At 43.2% G+C, this 26,004-nt stretch overlaps 1 protein-coding gene and 1 pseudogene across 1 annotated transcript in view; one reads left to right on the plus strand and one right to left on the minus strand.

Annotated features, from left to right (window-relative positions):
- Positions 1–12,766: 12,766 nt before the first annotated feature.
- LOC132533607 (U6 spliceosomal RNA) lies at positions 12,767–12,866 on the minus strand (annotated as a pseudogene).
- A 4,295-nt stretch (positions 12,867–17,161) lies between these two features.
- The window catches only part of MED6 (mediator complex subunit 6), a 15,558-nt gene continuing 6,715 nt past the window's right edge, over positions 17,162–26,004 (plus strand). Inside the window, exons 1-3 of the mRNA XM_060174202.1 lie at positions 17,162–17,241; positions 21,874–22,033; positions 24,574–24,665. Coding sequence (XP_060030185.1) covers positions 17,220–17,241; positions 21,874–22,033; positions 24,574–24,665 — 274 coding nt within the window. The 5' untranslated portion in view covers positions 17,162–17,219. The remainder of the gene's footprint in view (positions 17,242–21,873; positions 22,034–24,573; positions 24,666–26,004) is intronic.

Raw genomic sequence — 26,004 nt, forward strand, 5'->3', positions numbered from 1 at the left:
CCGAGGGCACCACTGCCCGGCCCCTTCCAGATCCCTTTTCTTTTTTTTAGCCTCCAGGATTATTACTGCAGCTCGGTGTCTGCACTATGAATCCACTGCTCCTGGAGGCTATTTTTCCCCCTTCTGTTGCCCTTGTTGTTTTATCATTGTTGTGGTTATTATTATTATTGCTGTTGTCATTGTTGAATAGGACAGAGAGAAATGGAGAGAGGAGGGGAAGACAGAGAGGGGGAGAGAAAGACAGACACCTGCAGACCTGCTTCACCACCTGTGAAGCGACTCCCCTGCAGGTGGGGAGCTGGGGTTTAAGCCAGGATCCTTACAATGGTCTTTGCTCTTCCTGCCTAGTGTGCTTAGCCCGCTGCGCTCCCGCCCGACCTCCCAGATCCCTTTTCTATTTTCAGAATGTAATAATGATGTGAGCTCCCAAGTGGCATTGCCTGGGAATAAGGTTCACCATATCCTTACAAGCCATATTCAAGTGTGATTGTGAGTCTCTCCAATCCCTGTCAACTGTACAGCAGGGTGTTTTAAAAGTGGATTCAATTTAGAAGTTAATGCTCTAAGGGTCCAGCAGTAATTATTGTATTTTCCAGCAAAGACTTTCCAGAGGTGTCCCATTAAGTATCACTTTTGTGCTGCTGTGTGAAGACAGTAGGCCACTCACTGTCGTTCTGCTCTCCTCCATTGTGAGTAGCCCTTTTTGTGTTAGGATATAACACAACATAACATGTCATAACATGTGTAGTAACTGTTTGCTCCTCTCTAGTTTAATCTTGTTTCCCCACCTCTAGTTTTCCTCATGAAGAAGTGTTCCTTTAAGGTATTCTATTTGTGACAAAAGTCTTTTCATGACAGTGTCTTTCCACATTAGCAAGGACTTCCCTTTCCTTTGAGATCAGGGTTATTGCTGTGCATCATTCATGCTGTTGTCTTATTACACTAATTGACTTAGTGCAGTTGCCTGAAATTGTTAGGTATACTGAACCCACATCGAGGTGGGTAGATGACACTCCCAGATGTGCTGTTGTCTGGTGGTCCATAATGCTGTCCACCGTTTGCCTGACTGAACAGAATGACAGCTTGCTCAGCAATAGGTGGTCATCAAGTGATTCCAATCTGAGAATTTCCCTCAGTTTTGTCCAGTGATAAAAGTCAGGGTTAAAATCCTGAAGACAACACGTGGCACAAAGCGCAGGGACCGGCGTAAGGATCCCGGTTCGAGCCCCCGGCTCCCCACCTGCAGGGGAGTCGCTTCACAGGCGGTGAGGCAGGTCTGCAGGTGTCTCTCTTTCTCTCCCCCTCTCTGTCTTCCCCTCCTCTCTCCATGTCTCTCTGTCCTATGCAACAACGACATCAATAACAACAACAGTAACTATAACAAGAAAACAACGAAAGCAACAAAAGGGAATAAAAAAAAAAATCAGGTTGTACTACTGCATGATACACAAGGAGCCTACCATAGAGAGCATTTGTGGTGACACAGACGACTTTGACTTAGTGTTCTCTACTGCAGCAGCTACACAGATTTCATCCTGTCTAGAGTTAATGATTTTCTACTCCATGACACTGGGAAGGAGCACTTCATGAAAATTTGACCCCGGGAGTTGGGCTGTAGCACAGCGGGTTAAGCACACGTGGCGCAAAGAGCAAAGACCAGTGTAAGGATCCCGATTCAAGCCCCAGCTCCCCACCTGCAGGGGAGTCACTTCACAGGCGGTGAAGCAGGTCTGCAGGTGTCTATCTTTCTCTCCCCCTCTCTGTCTTCCCCTCCTCTCTCCATTTCTCTCTGTCCTATCCAACAATAATAATAACAGCAATAATAACTACAACAACAATGAAAAACAACAAGGGCAACAAAAGGGAAAAAAAAATATATATATATAAAATCTGACCCCAAGATAAATTCCTTACCTTATAGATAACTGATAAAAACAGAACCAGAAAAGATACTTGGGGGATGTTATCATAACAGAAAGGTTGACACAGCATTAAAATTATTGCACAAGACAATTCATGTGCATTTTCTGAATACAGGTTGGTTACAGGTATGAGCTTTTATGTCAAGTGCATGGAGGTTTGGTGTGCATAGCTCTTGGGTGAGTGAAATGAAGGTAAGCAGAAGAGAGAAGTCTATGACACTCAATATAGCTTTCATTTCTCTGTCCAGCCCCTGTATTCATTGTCTGCTTCTTGTCCTTTTTTCCCCTAGTCTGGGAAAAAGTGTAAGGATGGAGCCTTAGCTTTACGTTGGCTACCTTCTTAAAAGTTCAGATAGGGACACTGCCCTGAACTCCCTTTTTTAAAATTATTATTAATTGATTTATAAAATAAAAAATATCGACAAGACCATAGGATAAGAGGCCTTGTTCCACCACCAGAATCCATATCTCATCCTCTCCCTTGAAAGCTTTCCTATTCTTTATCCTTCTGGGAGCATGGACCCAGGATCATTATGGGGATCAGAAAGTGGAAGGTCTGGCTTCTGTAACTGCATCTCCGCTGGATATAGGCATTGGCAGGTCGATCCATACTCCTAGGATGTCCTTCTCTTTCCCTTCTGGGGCAGGGCTCTAGAGAGGTGACGGTCCAGGGAATATTGGTGCAGTTCTCTGTCTGGGGAAATCAGGTTGGTGTCATGGTAGCATCTACAACTTGGTGGCTGAAAAAGCACTAAGATACAAAGCAAAACAAATGGTTTAATAATCAGGAACCTAAAGGCAAGAATATAGCCAATGAGATTTGGGGGGTCTCCCTTTTGGAATTATAGGTCTATTCCAAGGGACCCATGACTTTACTAACAACTTTTTCTCCCTTTTTAAGAGGAGATAGGAACTGATTAGGAGTCCCTCCCATGATTCTTTCCAGTGTGGCTAGAGGGAATCCTTGAGCTGGTAGTGTTATTAAAAGACATAATTGTCAGTTGGGAGGTCATAATATTTAATGTTTTGGTCTTCTGGAAGCACACTGTGAAAGGACTTTCATACCAATATAATATTATTAGTAAGAGTGCTGGTTCTGGACAGGAGCAAAGGATATTAGCTTTGAGGGGGCTGGGTTATAGACACCCTCCTTTTATTTTCAATGCATAGATCTTTCATTAATTATTTTTTAAAGGAGACAGTTGTACTCGTTAATATATAAAGATCTAGCTCTCCCATTTCTTCAGTATTTCTTTAACAGGAACTATATCAAAATAATTATTATAAACTTGTATAATTTAAAGAGTAAACAGTTCAATAAGAGCAAAATTCACATTACAGTTAATTTTGAATCTACATCAGTAGGTGGTCCCAGACATGTTATTTTAAAAGAGAATCTCATTTCCTCATTCATAAGTTTGACTAATTTTTTGTCCATAAATTAAAATGTTCTTGTACAAAGTATGTATGCATATTTATTCATACATACTTAAATTTCTGAAAAGGATTTAAATGTTCTCTCAGATCTAAAGGTCATTTCCTACTTCATGGGTTCATTTAACATTATTATGACTTTCTTTTGTTACACTTTTTTTTTTTTTTTTTTTTTAATATTTATTTTTATTTATTCCCTTTTGTTGCCCTTGTTGTTTTATTGTTGTAATTATTATTGTTGTTGTTGTTGTTGGATAGGACAGAGAGAAATGGAGAGAGGAAGGGAAGACAGAGAGGGGGAGAGAAAGATAGACACCTGCAGACCCGCTTCACCGCCTGTGAAGCGACTCCCGGGCAGGTGGGGAGCCGGGGTTCGAACCGGGATCCTTATGCCGGTCCTTGTGCTTTGCGCCACCTGTGCTTAACCTGCTGCGCTACAGCCCGACTCCCTTGTTACACTTTTGTAAAGACTCGGTTTCCTTTGGGTAAATGAACTGATTGCATTTTAGCAATGTTTAAAATAAGAAGTTACTAAAAACTATATTTCAAGAAATTTGTATTTTGGGGAAGATTGCATAGTTCCCGTACAATTACAATACCAAAAGACTTAGTATTGCCTCTTAGACCATATTTTCTAGTTAATTCAGTATACCAGGTAGATTTAATTCACTTATACTAATACTTCTCTTTCCTGAAGGAAAGAGGAAAAAAAAAAATCAGACTGTTCTACGGGGTCCTTCTATAAAAATCCCCATGTTACTTCTAAGTAAAAAGGCTTTTTTAGAATTTGATTTCAGGTAGCTAGTTAAAAATATTAAGTCCCAGGAACCGTCAAATGTCTCACCCAGTAGGATGCACGTGTTACCACAGGAGAGGACCTAGGCTGAAGTCCCGGGCCACTGCATAGGCGCACCTACAGTGCAGGGAAGCTCCCTGAATTGCGCAGCAGTGCTGTGTTGTCTCGCACTATTTCTCTGGTTCTCTCTCCCTGCTAATTTTCCCCTGTCTCTCACCCTCTATCTAGAGGGAAGAAAAACGGCTCCCAGATGTCATAGAGGAGGTGTATGTGGAGCTATTCTGTTGGCAGGAACTTGGCATGATTTGTGGTAGAAGGCACGGTGCTTCTGCTCCTCTGGCTCTGGTAAGATTTGCACTGTACTTGGTGAGCTCCAAGGAGCCCAGGATTTCAGGCTTTCTGTCTGCCCAGGATCTTGACCTTGTTCCTGCTTCTCCCGGTCTCTGTCATTTCTGTACCTACTAGTCTTACAAGACCAGCTCCTTCTTCTTCTCCATCTCATGCTGGACTTGGGTTATCTTCTAACAGATGTTTTTTTCTTTTTAATTTTTTTTTGGAAATGGAAATATTGACAAGACTACAGGATAAGAGAGGTACATTTCAATACAATGCCCACCCCCAGAGCTCCATATCCAATCCCCTCCTCTGATAGCTCCCCTATTCTTTATCCTTCTGGGAGTATGGACCCAGGGTCATTGTGGGATGCAGAAGGTGAAGGTCTGGCTTCTGTCATTGCTTCCCCGCTGAACATGGGCACTGATGGGTTGACCCATACTCCCAGCCTATCTCTCTTTCCCTAGTGGGGAAGGGATCTGGGGGAGCAGGGATCCAAGATATATGGTGGGGTCATCTGCCCAAGGAAGTCGGGTTGGCACCATGGTAGCATCTGGAACCTGGTGGCAGAGTAATGAAGCTGAAGAGTTGGCATTCCACGCCTGATGTCTCTGGACACAGTCTGAAGTGAAGCATGCCGAGGTGGTGCTGGTTGCATTGATTAGGTTGGGATCAACAGATGCAGTTTCTTTCTCTCTTCCTTTCTTTGCCACTTTTTCTCTTTCTTGAGCTCAGTCTTTCTTTCTTTTTTTAAATGAGTGATTTAATATGGATTTACATAACCATAAAACCATAAGATAACAGGAGGTAGAATTCCACACCATTCCCATCACCAGAGTGCTGTTCCCCCATTCCCTCCATCAGAAACTGCAGTAGCTCTCCCAAGGCCCCAGATATGGGTTTGACTAATACATGTCCCTTTTTTTCCCCCTGAAGGTCCTGCCTTCTCTTTCTTTCTAAGCCACACCTATACCTATTACTACTTCCAAGTGTCCTTCCTTCTCTCTCAGGGTCCTGATGGAGTTAGAGTTCAGACCCCTCTGGTCATCTTCCCCTAATATTTCTCCCCTTCTGAAGTATGGACCCCAATTCTTTACGGGGTGCAAAAGGTGGGAGTTCTGGCTTCTGTAATTGTATTCTGACTTCTGCAGGAGACGCTTCTCACGGATGAGCTGGAAGTTCTAATCATCTTGAACATTTTTCTGACCCGTTGCTTCCCCCTTGTGTCCATCTGTGGTTCTGCAGCATTGCCTCCTTTCAGGGTCCCTTCCAGACTCTGGAGTTAGTTCCCTCAGTGGTTAGAGCTGAGTAAGATAGAAGCTAGTCTCTCACCACCTATTCCCCAAATTAATTAGAATATTAACTACAGGCTCTGTTATTTTGTCTATGGGTGCGGGGATGGGGGGGGGCAGGACTGGTGATGGATCTCTCTCCAGTTGATTCGTATTCTGCTGCACAAGGGAAACTCAGGCATGAGAGTGCCAGATGCTACCCCTTTGGGTTGGAAGCTCCCCTCTTGCTTTTATATTAGTCTGAGAGCTGTAGCCTCTTGCTGGTCTCTAGAGTTCTCACAGAGGTACTGTAGTCTGGATGTTGTGAAGTTGAAGAAGAGGCTGTGACTTCTTGGTCCACCATTTTGATGATGTCACCCTACCCTCACTGTCTTTTTTTTTTAATTTTTTATTCATAAAAAGGAAACACTGTCAAAACCATAGGATAAGAGGTGTACAGCTCCACACAATTCCCACCACCAGAACTCTGTATCCCATCCCCTCCCCTGATAGCTTTCCCATTCTCTATCCCTCTAGGAGTATGGACCCAGGGTCATTGTGGGTTGCAGAAGGTGGAAGGTCTGGCTTCTGTAATTGCTTCCCCGCTTGGCAGGTGGATCCATACTCCCAGCCTGCCTCTCTCTTTTCCTAGTGGGGAAGGGCTCTGGGGAAGCGGAGCTCCAGCACACATTGGTGGGGTTGTCTGTCCAGGGAAGTCTGGTCGGCATCATGCTGGCATCTGGAACCTGGTGGTTGACAAGAGAGTTAACATACAAAGCCAAACAAATTGTTGACCAATCATGGACCTAAGGGCTGGAATGCAGATGAAGAGTTGGGGGACCCTCCATTTTGTAGATAGCTAGTAGGCATATTTTAGTTATATTCCAGTGGGCCTGTGGCTATACTAGTTTGGTTTTTTTTCCCCCCCTTTTTCTTTTTGTTCCTGATCTGAAATCTGATATGCCAGTGGATCTAAGTTATTGTCTGGGGAAATGATGTCATGGCTGGAAAAAGGACCAGAAAGCTAGATCAGGGAAGAGAGTATCTCCCTAATATGGGAAAGGGCTATAAATATTGTTGACTGTAAACCCCATTGATTTGATGTGATCTGGAGCCCATAATTAACTTAGGAGCCTGTGTGACCTCTGCATCCCTCTAGATCTGAGCTCACATTGTGTGGTCATGAGTAGGAACATTCCATGCTGCCCCAGTATCAACCCATCTTCCTCAGGTGTAGCATAGAGTATGTTGTCCATCCTCCCTTTGGAGGATGGAACATTTTCTACCGTTGTTGATCCAAGTTGAGGGGACCACAAAGGGGTCTATTTTGTTGTTCCTGATAGACATTACTGGTAACAATAGAGAGAGGGATTTATTTGAGTTCTAGGCCCATCAAGTCTGTTTGGGAATCTCAAGACTCCCTGATAAGGGCCCCAGCTGATGGAATGGCCTGATAGTGACTAAAGAGTCATCATTAAAGTATGCCAGTCTCTTGCCCTTATTCAGCTTTTGCAGTCCTTACTTTGATAAGGTTAGCTTTGGAGTGAGAGAACTGTAATAGGAAGTAGGTGAGGAGGGTATCTAAGACTAAGTAGACACTATTTCATTATGAACCTGATACTGACTCACTACAGACTATTGTGTATTTTTGCTTTCTGGTATATATTTTGCCCCTAATTTATGGATACATGTAAACATATGCTCTATCTTACAGGACCTGGTCTATATCTAGGTTTTGGGACTTTGTTAGAAAGTGAACCTCCTGGAATGGAATTAGAGAATACCATGAAAGGAAAGGTCTCATCTGAGTAATGAAGCTGAAGGGTTGTCATCCCATACCTGAAGTCTGAACACAATCTGAAGTGAAGCATGCTGAGGTGGTACTCGTTGCATTGATTAGGTTGGGATCGGTGGATGCAGTATCATTTGGTATGAATTGAGAGAAGTATTCAGGAAAGTGAGCCCCATCCTAGAGGTTCCAGGACTGGGGAAAATACAGGCTCTATAGAGGAAGTGGGAGGTTTCTGCTGTCTTAGGGTTTAAGAAGACAATAGATAGTTATTGCTATAATCACATTGTTTGGCAACTGGGTTAACTTTGAAATATCCCTTTGTTAGGATTTGCTGAATCATACACACCATCACCATATTTTATGTCCTTTGACATTATTTGTATATAGCTGTGCCACTGGTTGCTTCTATTCTCCCTGGACTAGGCTTTTAAGAGAGTCAACATATCAAAAACTCAGCCTATATATCAAAAAGACTCAGTCTGTGCTTTGAAAAGTTTGAGACATTCAATCAGTTTTTCCCCTGTCATATTACTCAGTGATTTATATGACTGCAAATTAATAGGAGTATACATAAACACCACTCCCACCACCAAAAGACTGTCCCATCCCCTCCCCATCTCCCTCAGCCCCCCCCCCCCCATGAAGCTCAACATCCACCCTCACCCTCAACCCAAGGTCTTTACTTTGGTGCCCTACTCCACCTCACTGTCTTTTGATGAATCCCATTTCCACCTCAATCAGTTGGATTTGAGTGTCTGACTCAATATGATCCCCTCATAATGTCTGAACTGGGAAACCATTAAACTTTGATGAGTGAATGGAGCACTTCAGGTTCAGCAAATAGACAGCACTTTGTCTGAGCAGGTGACACTTCTCATGCATATCAAATAACCCTCTTGAGCACCACAAATATTTGGATTGTGTGACGCCACTCCTCTTGCCTGATGATGATTGTGAAGTGGGGGCTCATGATCACGGGATGCTTAATGTGGAACATATTCATGTTGATATTTATTGATATCAGAGCACTGCTCAGCTCTGACTTATGATGGTGCTGGGCATTGAATCTGGGGAACTTCGGTGGCTCACGCATGAAACTTTTTGCATAAACATTATGCTATCTCCCCAGCCCTTATTTAAATATGTATTTATTTATTGCCAGCTCAACTCTGGTCATTGCTGGGCCAGGGATCTAAACTGGGATGTCAGACATGCATGACCAGTGCACAATTTCCCCGGCAATGTTGATTTTTAATGATGCCCAACTGAAACTTACACAATCTTGTACTGCAATATTACTTCAGTTAAAAAAAAAAAAGTGGAGGTCGGGTGGTAGCACAGAGGGTTAAGTGCAGGTGGCGCCAAGCACAAGAACCTGCAAAAGGATCCCGGTTCGAGCCCCCAGCTCCCCACCTGCAGGGGAGTCGCTTCACAGGTGGTGAAGCAGGTCTGTAGGTATCTATCTTTCTCTCCCCCTCTGTTTTCCCTTCCTCTCTCCATTTCTCTCTGTCCTACCTAACGACGACAACAATAATAACTACAACAACAATGGCAACAAAAGGTAAAATAAGTTAATAATAAAAAAAAGAGTGACTGTGGATGGAGGAGTAGCATAATGGCTATGTGAAAAAAAAAAGAAAAGGAAAAAGAAAAAGAAAAGAAAACACCTTTCATGACTGAGGCTCCAAAGTCCTAGCTTCAATCCTCAGCACCACCATAAACCAGAGTTGAGTAGTGTTCTGGTAAAATTAATTAATTAATTAATTAATTAGTGAATTAAAACAAAAGGACTGACTGTGAATAAAAGCTCCCCTGCCTAACTCCCCTCCTTCCCTAAGAGAACCACAAAGCTGCTGAAGATGGTCAGGCTTTCTCTCCCTGCTTTGTCCTCAAGAGCTCTCCAGGCCTGCAGAGTCGCAGCTCAAGGCGGCAGAGCCTGCTGATGCAACTGTCTATTTCCGGCCAAGCCTACCATCCATTATTTATCTCCTTGCTTTGCATTCTGCCCCCCCCTGCCACACTTAGACTTTGTCAATACATTTGGGCCTGGGAGGGGTTATTTAGACATAAGAGTGGGCAAGGTAGATAGAAAGATTGAGAATGAACATAAAACTTCATTGACCCTTATTTTTCTTATATATGCCAAATAGTCTCTTTTAAAAAAAAATGTTTTCCTTTTGTTGCCCTTGTTGTTTATCATTGTTGTTGTTGTTAGTATTAGTATTGTTATTGTTGTCATTGTTGTTGAATAGGACAGAGAGAAATGGAGAGAGGAGGGGAAGACAGAGGGGGGAGAGAAAGACAGACACCTGCAGACCGGCTTCACCGCCTGTGAAGCGACTCCCCTGCAGGTGGGGAGCCAGGGCCTAGAACCAGGATCCTTATGCTAGTCCTTGTGCTTTGTGCCATGTGCGCTTAACCCCCTGTGCTACCGCCCAACCCTCACCAAATAATCTTATATAGGAAGTGTAAAATATCTGATCTATCTAGGCCAGAAATCCAGGACTAATCTGGAGTTTTTCAATAAATCAAAATTCAGATTCACTGGTGAGGGTTAGAGAGTCTGGTTAAAGCTAATATAAAGACAAACGTGAAAATACATACAATACTGTTATACTAGAGAAAAGATATTAATAATTTCCCTTTGTCTACCTCTTTTTAATCTCTTTCCCATTTTCCTTTTGTTATATTTTTCAGCAATTAACTTTCTTTGTTGATAGACTTGTTCTACTCATTAAGCAAACGTACTGACTTTTTAATGGTTTTATTAGGGAAATGATGATTTATAATACACTTATTGTCCTATGAGCTTATTAATAATTTTTTTACATTTACCAGAGCATTGCTCAGCTTTGGTTTATGGTGATACAGGGGACTGAACCCGGACTTTGGAGCCTCAGGCATGAGAGTCTCTTTGCATAACCATTATGCTGTCTACCCTTGCCTACTAAGCAACTTTCTGTATGAAAAGGTAAGGTACTATATTGTTTTGCATTGACCATTATTTAATTCACAAAACACTAGTATTATCAGGACCATCTTAGTATGTGGGAGAAGAGGAAAAAGAAGAAAGTCTAAAGAGTGTTCAGAATTGAAATGCATCGGGAGTGGTATCACAAAGGTATTCTGGGAGTGAGGACTGTGAGACAAGCAAGAAACATGCTAAGTCTGCTCCACTAGCTTGAAGACTGGGTCACACCATGCTAAAGACTTATTTAATTTTATTTTAAATTATTGTTGTCTATGTTACTGATCTTCTTAGTTAAAATTAGAGCAAGGTGAAGTTTTGTTTTATTTTATTTTATTTATCTTCCTGGGTCTCAGAGTTTCTCTAATCATTGGGAAGGAACTATAATCAGCCTCGTGTTTCTAGAGGAAAAAAAAAAAAGGAAGATTACTTGGGAAGCAGAGACCCCTGCTGGTGTATGTGGCTTTTGCTGTAATGGAGGTAGGACTCAGTCTGTGGAGTGGGAAGTCAAGACTTTGTCCTTGCCTGAGCATTCAGGACGGCAGGGAAACCACTGTCTCAGCTTGACCCTCAGTGGGTCAACCACTGACTCTGCCTGTTTCTTTTTCCTCAACTATTTCCAATGCTTAGACTAGACAAAGCCTTATTTAAAAGCTGTCATTTTGGCTATGGGATTTGATTTTTTTTTTTCCTCCAGGGTTATTGCTGGGACTCGGTGCCTGCGCCATGAATCCACTGCTCCTGGAGGCTTCCCCCCCCCCTTTTGTTGCCCTTGTTGTGGTTATTATTATTGATGTCGTTCGTTGCTGGATAGGACAGAGAGAAATGGAGAGAGAAAGGGAAGACAGAGGGGGAGAGAAAGACAGACACCTGCAGACCTGCTTCACCGCCTGTGAAGTGACTCCCCTGCAGATGGGGAGCCGGGGCTCGAACAGGGATCCTTATGCCGGTCCTTGTGCTTTGTGCCACCTGCGCTTAACCCGCTGCGCTACCGCGACTCCCTTCCCTTTCCTTTTATATAGAAACCATAACTTCTGATACTAATTCAAATTTCAGCTGTTTCATTCAATATGTTAAAGGCAAATGGAGCAAAATGGGGGGGGGGGATACGAATGCTGAGATTAGGGTGTCGGGCGGTAGCGCAGCGGGTTAAACGCACATGGCGTGAAGCTCAAAGACAGGCCTAAGGATCCTGGTTCGAGCGCCCGGCTCCCCACCTGCAGGGGAGTCGCTTCACAGGCGGTGAAGCAGGTCTGCAGGTGTCTGTCTTTCTCTCCTCCTCTCTGTCTCCTCTATTCTCTCGATTTCTCTGTGTCCTATCCAACAACAACAGCAATGACAACAACAATAATAATAACAACAACAAGGGTAACAACAAGGGCAACAAAATGTGAAAAATGGCCTCCAGGAGCCGTAGATTCGTAGTGCAGGCACCGAGCCTCAGCAGTAACCCTGGAGGCAAAATAAATAAATAAATAAATAAAGCTGAGACTTGTACTCCACCATTGATCACTGATGAAATCTTAAGTAACTTCTTTGTAAGTTTCCTCAACTTTGGTTCCCTCATATGTTAATGTGGGAACATACTTTACTGAAGTATTATTGACAAAAATTGTTTAGGGAAGCCAGAGTGGTGGTGCAGTGGCAAACTCTGGACTTAGAGATACAAGGTCATGACTTTGGTTGCATTCCTGGTACCATATTGCTATGCTTTGTGATTTTTTTAAAAAGATATATAATGTGATGACTTAGTAAAAGTAATACATGGTGACATTATAACCACTATCAATTTATTTATTTACATTTTTTATCTTTTAGATAGGAAGGCAGAGGGAGAGACAGACAGACAGAATATGGAAGCTTCCTTCAGTGCAGCAGCGGCTGGGCTTGAACCTGGGTTGTTCACATGGCAAGGCAGAATACTACCCAAGTGAGCTGTTTTGCCGGCTTCACCATTATAAATTCAAATGAAAACATCCATCACCTCACACAGCTACTATTTTTTTTAAAGTTAAGATCTTTTATTTTTTTTTAATTTTTATTTATTGGATAGAGACCGTCAGAAATTAAGAGATGAGAGGGAGAGAGACAGAGAGAGACCTGCAGCCCTGCTTCACCACTTACGAAGCGTTTCCCCTACAGATGGGGACTGGGAGCTTGAACCTGGATCCTTGCACACACACAGCTACTATTTATTTATTTTTACTTGGTCAAGTGGCTTTATTTTTTTAGGGAAAGTCAAGTATAGAAAAGGATTTGTAACACTTCAAGAATTTGCATGTCATCCTTGCACCGAGGTTGTGGCAACCTCTGTATCATTCCAATTTTAGTACATGTGCTGCCAAAGCAAATGCCTCCTCCCCTTGCCCCTCCTCCTTCTTCTCGAAACTGTATTGTGGCCCAGTGGAGGTGGCACAGTGGATAGGACACTGAACTCTCAGGATTGAGGTTCTGAGATTGACCCCCTATCTCCTAATGTACCCGAGTGATGCTCTGATCTCCTCTTTCTTTCTCTTGCTCACATTTTTTCTCGTTCATTAATAAATAAACAAAAATGCCTACTCTTAGAAGGCCAGCAAAATAGCACACCAGGAGAGTGCACGTGCTTTGCTATGCATGTGACCCAGGTTCAATCCCAGCCCCCACTCCCCTGGAGGGAGCTTCAGTCTTGTGGCATCTTTCCCTGCTCTAGTAAGCCTCAATTATATAGTGTAGTGTCATTGATTACAGCCATCCTGTGCATTAGGTTCTCTTATCTTGCAAGGACCCAAGTTCAAGCCCCTGGTCCCCACCTGCAGGGGGAAAGCTTCACATGTGGTGAAGCAGGGCTGCGTGTATCTCTCTATCTCTTTCTCTCTCTATCTCCCCCTCCCTTCTCAATTTCTCTCTGTCTCTATCCAATAATAAATAAATAAACTATTAAAAAAAGAACTTATCCTGTAACTGGAAAGTTATTATCCTTTGGCCCACATAGCTCCATTCCCCTTACTCCTAGTTGATGTCAGTTGCTGTTTTAGCTTCTAGTTCTGTAAACTGCTGATTTAATAATAATTCCTCCATGAGAGAGGCCACTGCGAAGATTAAATGCAGCAATATTTTTAAAGTGAATAGCACTATGCCTGCACAGTACTTGATATGTAAATGTTAATGATTATTTCTACTTTTGTTAACATGTTCCAACTCAGTTATATTTTAACTTTGTTATGTTTTAGCTTAACTTGCCTTTATGACTAGAATTAAATGAGTTTGAGTAAATTAATGACAAAGGCAATGGTCTTCATCAACTCTAGCTCATTTACCCCTTAACCTCTACCACAGTTGTCTTGCATGGAGTATGGCCCAAGAGCTGATACAGAAGTGCCAAGTGACAGTGACACTTGTTAGTGAAATTCTATTCAAAATCTAATAAGCTGAGATAAATCTTTTGTATTTGGGGAGTTCCTAGACTTCATCTAGGTACTTTATTGCTTTGAGTTCATAATAAGCATCAATAACGTAACTAAATAATTATGAAAAGTTATTCTTCTAAAGTTTACTATATTTATACGGAGAAGTATATGTACATAGCATACACATAGTTATATACATTAAGGGGCTGGGTGGTGGTGCACCTAGTTGCTACAAATTACACACACACACACACACACACACGTGTGTTTTTTTTTTTCCCATCACTGGGACTTCCACCCTCTGAATTGACTTTTTCTGATCGAAGGAGAGATGGGGGAAAGATACCACAACTCCAAAGCTTCCAAACTAGGGAAAGATAGAACTAGGCAGGGGTATGGGTCAATCTGCTAATGTCCATCAGAGAAGCAATTATAGAACTTTCACCTTCTGTACTCCAAAAAAAATGTTGGTGCAGACTCCTAGTGGGGGAGAAATGATAGGGGAAGATGACCAGAGGGCTCTGAACTCCAGTTCCACCAGGACCTAGAAAGAGAAGAGGAAAAAGGAAAGACGTTCAGAAACAGTAAGGGGTACAGGTGTGATTTAGAAAGAAAGAGAAAGCAGGACTGTAGCAAAAATGGAAAAATGTAGACAGCTATAGAAATAACTAGAAGTTTTCTTCCTTGAAGTAAATATTTGGTAAGTTTTCTTATATAAATATAGTCTAGAGTGGCTTGATAGTTCATCTGGATAATGTACCTGCCATGCAATGTATATGACACTGGCTTGAGCCTGACTGCCTCCACACTGGACAAAGCTTTGGTGCTGTGATCTCTCTCTCTCTCTCTCTCCTTAAAAAGTCAGCTCAGAGTAGCGAACACCTGGTGATGACAAAAGCAAAAAAGATACCCATTATGTATGTATACCACAGTTTTCTTAACCGCCCATCGATCATTGCTATCATTGTACAAAACCTACATCGCTTCCAAATGTAGGTTGTTTCATGGAGGCTTAAGAAAATTAACAATCCAGCAGAAAGAATGAAGAGAAGGAAATGATTTGTCTACACAGATGCTACTAATCACTTTTTTGTCTATTTGCCTGATCTTGAAGAAATCATGTTAAGTAAGATAAGCCAGAAAGAGGACAAATACTGGATGGTCTGTCTCACTTACAGGTAAAATTTAAGAGAAAAGGGCAGGAAGGTAACACACAAAGTGAAGCATGGACTGGGTGCGGTGTATCGCACCAAAGCAAAAGACTCTGGGGAGGAGGGGAAGGAAGGGCAAGAGAGGGTGTTGGGGTCTTAGGGCTTGATAGTGGAAAAAAGACCTAATCTGGAGGCGAGAGTGTTCTGTGGAGAGATGGAACATTGTACCCAAGTGTTAACAACTGTGCTATAAACCACCACCTCCCCCCCAAAAAAATAGGTAGATAAATAAGTAAATATTGTCTTTACATGGCCCTAAGAAATATAAAAAATATCTGTTTATGTTCGCATATTTTAAATTTAGAAACCAACAAAATGTGAGCATCAGGGAAACTCAGTAGGAGGTAATTATTGGAGAATACAAAGAACATAATTACTAGCAAAGCAAGTTTGGGATTAGAGTTACCAGGCAACCAATCTCAAGAGAAAGTAACTTGAAAGTGGATCTGAAGATAGAGTCATCTAATTTTCACCTAAATGCCTGGGCAATTAAGCATCTGAAAAGAAATGTAAATGAACATGCTATTTCATGGAGGCTTAAGAAAATTTCTTAACAAGCCCGCAGAGAGAATGAAGAGAAGGAAATTACTTGCTTCTATAGATGTTATTAATCGTTTTTCTGTCTTCTCCCTGCACATCTATTTGCCTTCAAGTAAAATCAAATTAATCACAAATTGTTAGCCTACAGAATGGTATATATTTCTTAAGTCTCCCCAGGGGCCAGGCAGTAGCGCAGTGGGTTAAGCAAACGTGGCACCAAGCGCAAGGACCGGAGTAAGGATCCCAGTTCCAGCCCCGGCTCCCCACCTGCAGGGGAGTCGCTTCACAGGCGGTGAAGCAGGTCTGCAGGTGTCTGTCTTTCTCTCCCCCTCTCTGTCTTCCCCTCCTCTCTCCATTTCTCTCTGTCCTATCCAACAACGACAGTAATAATAACAACGATAAACAACAAAAAGGGAAAAATAGCCTCCAGAAGCAATGGATTTGTAGTGCAGGTACCTAGCCCCAGCGATAACCCTAGAGGCAAAAAAAAAAAAGTCTCCCCAGGATAGGTGGAGGCTTCTATTTAGTGTAATCGCACAAGGACTTTGGTGGTATGTGTGGTTTGTGTTTGTCTATATTCCTAAGATCTTTTGGTTTGTTTGTTTCCCTGGCTGTTTTATCATTGTTGTGGTTATTATTGTTGTTGTTATTGATGTCGTCGTTGTTGGATAGGACAGAGAGAGATGGAGAGAGGAGGGGAAGACAGAGAGGGGGAGAGAAAGACAGACACCTGCAGACCTGCTTCACCGCCTGTGAAGCGATTCCTCTGCAGGTGGGGAGCCGGGGGCTCGAACCGGGATCCTTACGCCGATCCTTGCTCTTTGCGCCACCCGCTTCGTCACTGCAGAGACTTGGACTTGTCACCAGCACTGCCCCGCTCCCCGAGATTCGGGGACACCTTGGTGAGGGTCGTCTGCCCAGGGAAGTCAGGATGGCATCATAGCAGCATCTGCAACTTGGTGGCTGAAAGGCGGGAAGCTAGAAAGCAAGCCAGAATGATTAAAAACGACTCTCTTTACCCACCCTTTAGACTAGCCCTTCTCCCAGCACCGTCCTCCTTCCAACCCCATCCCGCTCCTCCACCGGGAGGGTTTCGCACCGCAGCCCCTCCTCCCCTCTCTCTAGGGATTTAATATGGATTTACAAGATTGGAAGGGGTATCATTGAAATGCCATACAGCGAATTCCCACCCCAGGCTTCTGTGTCTCACCCCCTCCATTGGAAGCTTCCCTAGTCTTTATCCCTCTGGGGGTCTGGACCAAAGATCTTTATGGGGAGCAGAAGGGGGGAGCTCTGGCTTCTGTCGTGGCTTCTCCGCCCGACGTGGGTGTTGGCAGGTGGATCCGCACCCCCAGCCTGTGTCTGTCTGTCCCCAGTGGGGCAGGGCTCTTCCATTCCGCCCGCTCCCCTGCTCCGCCACCTCCCAGCCCCGCCTCCCGCCCTTCACAGGCTCCGCCCCTCTCGGGTTCCTTACGTCATCGGAAAGCGACCCGCAACTTCCGCTGTCGTCATCTTTACGCGCACTCTGCGCGGGCACTGCGGCCGGCGACAGCTTTTAGGGCTATGGCGGCGGTGGATATCCGAGGTAAACTCTTGTTTGCCCGCTCGAGGTCTGCTTTGGGTGTTGGAAGTTCCCGGCAGCAAGGCTCAGTTTCTTTCAGGGTGTCGCCAGGCTCTGCAGCGTGACTGATGTGGACGGCTGAAGGCTGCGGTCTGGCGAAAGGCCGTCTTGGGGTGTTTGTTTTGTCTTTTTTTTTGCCCCAGTTCCCGGGGAAACTTTTGCCATGTGGAGTGAAGGGGCTGCGACGGGCTCTGGGCTGACTCTTCAGACCTTCGGTGTCGTTCTGCACGCAGACAGCTCGACAGCAGCATCGGGCCTCTTCTTTCCGGGCGGAGGGTGGCTTTGGGGGCGGAGAGGGGCTTGGCGCTGGGCGCCGACCAGACTTCGCTCGCGTTGTAGCATGGGGCTGCCTTGCCCTGGGCACCGCGCCGTGAGTCCCGGGGAGCTTCTCGTGCACTTTTTATTTCTTTGTTTTTTAAAAGCTTCTTTGTCTTTTTATTTAAAAAAGGAGACATTAACAAAACCATAGAATAAGAGGGGTACAACTCCACACAATTGCCACCGCCCAGTCTCCATCTCCCACCCCCTCCCCTGACAGCTTTCCTATTCTTTATCCCTCTGGGAGCATGGACCCAGGGTCATTGTGGGATGCAGAAGGTGGAAGGTCTGGCTTCTGTCATTGCTTCCCCGCTGAACATGGGTGTTGACAGGTGGATCCATACTCCCAGCCTGTCTCTCTCTTTCCCTAGTGGGGCAGGGCTCTGGGGAAGCGGAGCTCCAGGACACATTGGTGGGGTTGTCTGTCCAGGGAAGTCTGGTCGGCATCATGCCAGCATCTGGATCCTGGTGGCTGAAAAGAGAGTTAACATACAAAGCCGAACAAGTTGTTGAGCATAAAGCTTATTTGTTTACCAATGAAAGAGAGAGAGAGAGAATCAGAACCTCACTCTGTCACATGTAATGCCAGTGGTTTAATCTTGGGAACCTCATAAATGCAAGTGTTTTATTATTATGATTTATTTATTAGTGATTTAAGAATGGTCGACAAGGTTGTAAGATAAAAGGGGTACAGTTCCCACCATCAGAGTTCCAGATCTCATCCCCTCCACTGGAAACTTTTTTAGTGTTTATACCTCTGGGAGCACGGACCCAGGATCTTTATGGGGAGCGGTAGGTGGGAGCTCTGGCTTCTGTCATTGCTTCTCCTCTGGACATGGGTGTTGGCAGGTGGACCCACACCCCCAGCCTGTTTCTGTCTTTTCCTAGTGGGGCAGGGGAGGCTCCAGGAGACATCGGTGAGGGCGTCTGCCCAGTCAGGATGGCGTCATAGTAGCATCAGGCATGCAAGTCTTATACTGTCCCTATTGGAACACCTCGGGGGTCCTGTTTTTATAAATGATGAAACAAGGCTGAAGTACCCATAACTGCCATACTTTTCTTTGTGCCATGGAACTGTAGCCCTCTTATCTTACAATCTTGTCGATCATTTTTAAATCACCAAGAAATAAATCATAATAATAAAACACTTGCATTTATGAGGTTCCCAAGATTAAACCACTGGCATTACATGTGCCAGAGTGAGGTTCTGATTCTCTCTCTTTCTCTCTCTCTCTTTCTCTCTCTGTAGTAAATAAATAAACTTTAAGAAAAAAAATGGGAAGAGCAGGCTAGACTGTGAAGGGCCATGCTAAAGAATTTTAACACTATCCTTTAATAAGTATGACCTGCTGTCCTTTTAAATTAAGGAGTAATATGGGCTGGGGAGATAGCATAATGATTATGCAAAAAGCCTTTCATGCTTGAGGCTTGGAGTCCCCAGGTTTGATCCCTAGCAATAAACTAGAACGGAACAGTGGTCTGGTCTCTATTTCTTACTAAAATGCGTGATTATTTTTCAACTTCAGAATCACTTTACTGAGGAAATTCTCATGTTATGAGCATGATCAGTATTTTTTTTTTAAAGAATTCTTTTTTTTTTTTTTGTAATTTTATTTATCTTCCCTTTTGTTGCCCTTGTCTTTTTTATTTTTTTATTGTTGATGTCGTCGTTGTTGGACAGGACAGAGAGAAATGGAGAGAGGAGGGGAAGACAGAGAGGGGGAGAGAAAGACAGACACCTGCAGACCTGCTTCACCACCTGTGAAGCGACTCCCCTGCAGGTGGGGAGCCGGGGGCTCGAACCGGGATCCTTATGCCGGTCCTTGTGCTTTGCGCCACCTGGGCTTAACCCACTGCGCTACCACCCGGCTCCCTGATCAGTATTTTTAAGGCTGAACAGGATTTGGAGAAAACTTGAATGCAGGGAACCCCACCCATAAGGAGACTACTACTGCCCAGGTGACATGGAAAAAGACGAGATGAGATAATGGCAGTAGGGATGAATAAAAGGAGATGTATTTGACTAGACTGCACTTACTGCTTTCTGATGGTCTCCAGCTCTATTGTCTCAGCTCAGTTTCCTCTCAACATTAGTTATTTTACTGGGCCGCCTACATTGAAACAGAGCTGACAGTCAGCTGAGGTAAAGAACAAACACCTCATCACAGACCCCTGCGAGCGTCAACCCGGCTCTGACCTAGCACGTGATGACTGGGCCCTCCTCAATCGCTATCGAACAGGCCATGGGCGGTGCGCCGCTATGTTCCATCGCTGGGGAGCCAGAGACGACCCGAACTGCCCCTGCGGCTCCAGACAGACTGTGACCCACATAGTCAACGACTGCCACCTCTCCAGATTCAAAGGAGGTCTCGAAACTTTACATCAGGCTCAACCTGACGCTGCTGACTGGCTACGGAAGAAGGGCAAACGCTAGAAGAAGAAGAAGAATTGCAATTTCAACTCTATCATTTAGTAGTTCAGTGACGTTGGACAAGTTACTTAGTCATCCCATTTTCCAGGTGCTTCTGTCAAATAGTAACAACAACAATAATAATACCAATCTCTCTGAATTATTGTGGGTTAAATTATTGTGGGTTAAATTATTGTGGGTTAATTAAAGCTTTTAGAATAATGCCTGGCACAGAATACTCCAGAGCCATGGATGCCTTCTCCGTTTGCTTTGGTCACACCTGTCACACTCACTCCGCTTTTCCTGATAAAATAGTTTTACAAAATGAAAAAAAGATGGCATAACTGAGGATCAAGAAACATGCCAGTGGAAGAAAATTATAGGGAGAATTTGCTGAGCAATTACATGGAGTAGATGGTGTTTATAATTTCTTCTAACTGTGAGAGTGACTCCACATTTAAGCTTAGTGTATATCTAATCCAACTCTACTGTCATTACTAACCTAAATGAAGTATTGCTTCCTGAGTTTTCTGGCTTTATTTTTTGGTCATTCCAAAAAATGATTACTCGGAATTAGTTGTTGTTTTCCTTAAATATCTCTCTTTTTCCCTTACCTTCCTATGTATTGCCATTGCCTGCCTTCAGTTCACGTTATTGTCTGTTGAGTCATCATGGTTGTCATTAGGAAGGCTCTGTAATCACATATTCACTTGTGAAGAATATCCCTTTACCTATGCTGAATGACATGTAATGTTTACCACAATATTTATTGTCAGTAATTTATAACACCATACATAGTCTCCACTATATAAGTTAGAAACACAGCCAATCTGGTCTTTCTACAAACTATTTTATATGATTATTGCTAAGGAAATGGAGGAAGTATGCAAGAGTGTTGCTTTAAACAAAACTATTAACTGCAGTGCTTAAAGCTGAGAGTGATTAGCTTTGACTGCTGTAAACATTCATTACTATTACTACTTTTTTTTTTTTTTTTTACCATAGCACATTATACCTCTGCCATATGGTAGTTATGGAGATTGAACCTGGGACTTCAGAGTCTCAGGCATGAAAGTTTTGTTTTTTTTTGTTTTTTTTTTTGCATAACCGTTATGTTGCCTCTTCTACTCGGAATTAATTTGTCCCTTTTCTTTTTAAAAATTTTACTTAATCAGAAAGATACAGAGAGAAAGCTACAAGTGGAGACCAGAGCTCAACTCTGGCTTAAAGTAGTGTTGGGGCTTGAACCTGGGACTAGAATCTCAGCCATGAAAATCGTTTGCACAGTCACTATGCTACCTCCCCAGCCCGTGTCCCTCATCTTTATACTGAACCTCTGTAACTTAGAATGCTAAAGCTTACCTCCTCTTCATTCCGTGAACAAGTAATACTGTCTCTTCAGGTAAAGTATTTTGCCCTCCACTGTTCTGTCAGAACACATTTAGGATGCCGCTTACTTAGTAGCGTTCGTGCAGTCATGCTGTCATTGCTTTCTTAACTCTATTTTTTTTTTTACAGAAACGTTTCATTTATTTATTACTCTTTTTACTTATTATTGGATAGAGATAGAAGTTGAGAGAGAAGAGATAGAGACAGAGAGACACCTGCAGCCCTCATTCACCACTTGCGAAGCTTTCCCCCTGCAGGTGGGGACCAGGGGCTTGAACCTGGGTCCTTGTTCACTGTAATGCATGCTCTTAACCAATTGTGCCACCACCTGGACCCCCCTTCCTTAACTGTTAACTATATGTAAGAATAGACTAAGAACCACTCTATCCTCATATTCATATTAATGCTTAATGAATGTTTGTTGTTATTTCCCCCCCCCCCCCTTTCTTATTCTTTGTCCTGTGGCTCCCATTATACAGACAATCTGCTGGGAATCTCTTGGGTTGACAGTTCATGGATCCCCATCTTGAACAGTGGAAGTGTCCTCGATTACTTTTCAGAAAGAAGTAACCCTTTTTATGACAGGACATGTAATAATGAAGTGGTCAAGATGCAGAGGCTAACGTTAGAACACTTAAAGTAAGTTACTGTAAGAAGGTAACGTCTTTGTCAACTCAAACTTTTGTAATAAATGCTTTTCTTCAAGTAGATCATGAAGGACAACAAAGTAGACGTTTTGGGAAAAAAAAAATAGGAGTTTTGTGATGTTTGCAAATCTGACATGCAAAGAGATTATCAGTACAGTCAGCCTTCTGTATCCACTGGTGTCTGCGCTTGGTTGCAGCCATGAATGCAAGCCAGTGGATCGGAAAAAACAAACCTGTAAGTGGACCCTGCAGTTCAAACCCTTGTTCTTTAGTGGCCAGTAATGTTAGGTAATAGTCGTACCTGTACTTACCATGTGTATAGGGTTTTTTTGACACGTCATATTCCCCTGGGCAATATACAGCAACTGTTTATGTAGTAGTGCGTTTTTACTATTTGCTATAGGTAATCTGGGGTTGAATTAAAATGTAGAGGTCATATACGTGTGCTGTGCTACTTAAGGGACTCGAGCATTCCGTGGCATTTGATACCTACAGAGGTACTGGAACCTTTCCCCTGTGGGTAACCACAGTATCATCTTTTCTGGAGGACTGTGCAAGTTTCTGTCCAGTTAAGGTTTAAATCTGAAGCTAAGATCTGAAGAGTGACTTTTAGCAAAACAAATGTTATCCTCCTATGGGGAGGTGTTTTACTTAAACAAATACAAAGCAAGATTCTTCAGACTTATGATGCTAACAGTTAAGAATCTATCATTAGGGAGTTGGGCAGTAGCGCAGCGGGTTAAGCACACATGGTGCAAAGCGCAAGGACAGGCATAAGGATCCCGGTTCGGGATAAGGCTCCCCCACCTGCAGGGGAGTCGCTTCAAAAGTAGTGAAGCAGGTCTGCAGGTGTCTATCTTTCTCTCCCCCTCTCTGTCTTCCCGTCCTCTCTCCATTTCTCTCTGTCCTATCTAATAAAGACATCAATAACAACAACAATAAAAACTACAACAATGATAAAAAAAGGGGGGGGGCAACAAAAGGGAAAATTAAAAAAAAAAAAAAAAGAATCTGTCATTATTTCAGACCAGGACATGGTACAGTCGTAGAGTTCTAGGTTGAGAATCATGATGTCCTGATTTTGAGCCCTCGTACGGCATGGACCAGTGCTACTTTGGCTTTTCTCTCTATATACCTGTCTCATGAAATAAATCAAAGATAAATCTTAAAGAGAATTTATTTTATTGAAAAGTTTCTGTTATAGCTTTTCATTCATGAGATAGACAGGGGGTCCCATAAAAGTAAATTTTGTGATATTTTATGTTGCCATAAAATTGTTGTTTTGCTGGAGCTTCCCACCTGCATGATTCCACACACACACACAAAAAAAAATTAGTGGGACTGAGGAAAGATACTACAGCACTGCTCCACCACTAGTGAAGCTTCCCCTTTGCGTGATGCTGTGGTATATTTGATAGATGGGGACTCGAACCTGGGTCCTCACAGATGGCGAAGTGAATGCTCTGTATCTGCCAGCCTCTGTGGTATTTTAAATAGCTTTCATTAGGAGGCAAATATTTACAACTATTGAGACCACTCACTGTTGCTTTTAAACAACCTGTCCTGTCAAAGTTTTGGGGTTTAAAGATTGTCTTTTCATGTTTTCTAGTGGGTAGAAGATATAGTTGACATATTTACTCAGGTAATCCATAATCTTTATATTTTTTATCTTAGGTAAATGTATTGAATAGAGACAGAAATTGAAATGGGGGAGAGGGAAGGAGACAGACCCTGCAGCCCTGCCTTACCACTTGTCAAGTTTTTCCTCCACAGATGAGGACCAAGGACTTGAACTGAGGTCCTTGTACATTGTAGCCTGTGCATTTAACCAGATGCGCTACCACCTGACCCCTCTTACGTATATTTTAAATCTCAGTCAGGAAGTATGGTATTTTGGTTGCCTTTTTAAAAAATGTGTGCTCTGAAATATAATTTCCTTATGTCTTCTCTTTTATTTCAGATGAAAACAGAGAGGGAAGGAGGGAGGGAGGGAGAGAGAGAGAGAGAGAGACAGAGAGACAGACTGATTACAGCAGTGATGCAGTGGGGGCTGGGCTCAAACCTGGCTTACATGCATGGTGAAGCCATACACTGTCCACATGAGCTGCTTTGTTGTCCCTTCAATGTAATTACATGACTAAAACTACTCTGATTTAAGTTCTTGAGTTTTGTGGTGGAGCCAGGGCCTCACGCATACGTAACATGCTCACCCCGGGCTGCTTTTCCTTCAGATAGGGAGAGAAACACTCCTGTGTGGCTCAGACCTGGGTGGTGTACCTGGCAAGGTGTGTTAGTCTTACCTAGTGAGCTCTTTCTCTGATCCAGTTCATGAATTTTGAAGAGAAATTTGTTGTGGTTTAAAGTCAAATCTTTACCTTAACTTATTGAGAAAATAGCTAGTTTTATGGAACAGCTAGTTTTTCATACCACACACAGTTTTAATCCTAGCCTCAGTGTTGCCCTATAATTTACATACTGATTTGAATGTTCTGCAGTGTCATAGATCTTAGGATGTCTGTGTTCTGTTTTCAGTCAGATGATTGGAGTAGAATACATCCTTTTACATGCTCAAGAACCTATTCTTTTTATCATTCGGAAACAACAGCGGCAGTCTCCCACACAAGGTAACACGCATAAACTTTCTCTCTAAAGTAGCATGGTTTATTTACTCTCTCGACCCTGTGCCTTCTGTTTTGGTGATCCCACGACCGTATCCATGTCCAGTGCCCCGCTAGGATGGCTCCGCAGAATCAGCATGTAGTCAGTCACCTGACATGCGGCATAGTAAGGAAACACTGCAGATCAGTAAGACAGAACCATACTGAGTGAGCTCTGAAGTTCGTACATGGCTTCCTATGTGGTACCTCCTGCACGAGGCTACTTTATAGAATATCCTTCCTGTAACAGAAAATCCATCTGGTTCCAGAATTAAAAAAATTTTTTTTTTTTAATTTCTTTATTTATTGGATAGAGACGGCCAGAAATCAAGAGGAAGGGGAGGGAGAGAGACTCCTGCAGCCCTGCTTCACCACTCATGAAGCTTTCCCCCTGCAGGTGGGGACTGGGGGCTCGAACCCATGCTCTCAGCCAGCTGCGCCACCATCTGGCCTCTGGTTCCAGAATTTTTATTGAATGTTGTATAGACTTCCCTGCCAACATTTCAGATTCAGTAGGAAATCTAGTATCCACTAAATCAGATTGTGCAAGTTATCTAGGTGGGCAGTTGCAGTAGGAAGTGTTTCAAAAGCCAGGTTTCCTGTGTGTCATGTACTTGGACACCCAGAGTCTTCCAGCATGTCCCAGGGCAATTCTCCAAACACTACAAAGCAGCTCACTACACTGATGCCTCCTCTTCCTATGGTCACAGTTGTGGGGGTTGCAACTGGACTTAGAGCATCTGCATGGCTTTTCCTACTTCAATTAACTGAGCCTAGTTAGTTCTTTTACAAAATAGATGCAGTTTCACCAAATTAATGGAGTATCAACTGCAAATTCTCATTGAGCCATTTTAGTAAAAGGTCTGCCTCATGGATTGCGCCGCCACATAAAAACTCAAGTTTCTAATTGTACTGAAGTTTGCAATTCACATTTGCATTTTTATAAGACTTCAGGGGTATAATTTCACCAGAGTGAGAGTGCTCCAAAGGTGACTAGCGACATCTCCCAGTCAAGACTCCCTTCATCAAGACACTGAGGAAATAGCCTTCACCCTGGTATTGATTGACTCCACATATCTTGCTAAAGAAGTTGTTACTCTGGAGTCAGAATTCAAATTCAGTTTCAAAATCAAAGATCTAGTGCCCTTGCCCAAAGGCTGACAACAGTATTTTCCTCACAAGTGCTTTCAGGTCTCCAGACCATACAACTTGCACAAGCATCATTAGCAGCTGTTTTTAGTCCTTGTGATTCAGGACTCAGCTTATTATCTTCATTTTAGGCACTGAAGCTCACTGTTAGACTTTT

The sequence above is a fragment of the Erinaceus europaeus genome, chromosome 16 (genome assembly GCF_950295315.1).
Source record: "Erinaceus europaeus chromosome 16, mEriEur2.1, whole genome shotgun sequence".
NCBI classification, from domain to species: domain Eukaryota; kingdom Metazoa; phylum Chordata; class Mammalia; order Eulipotyphla; family Erinaceidae; genus Erinaceus; species Erinaceus europaeus.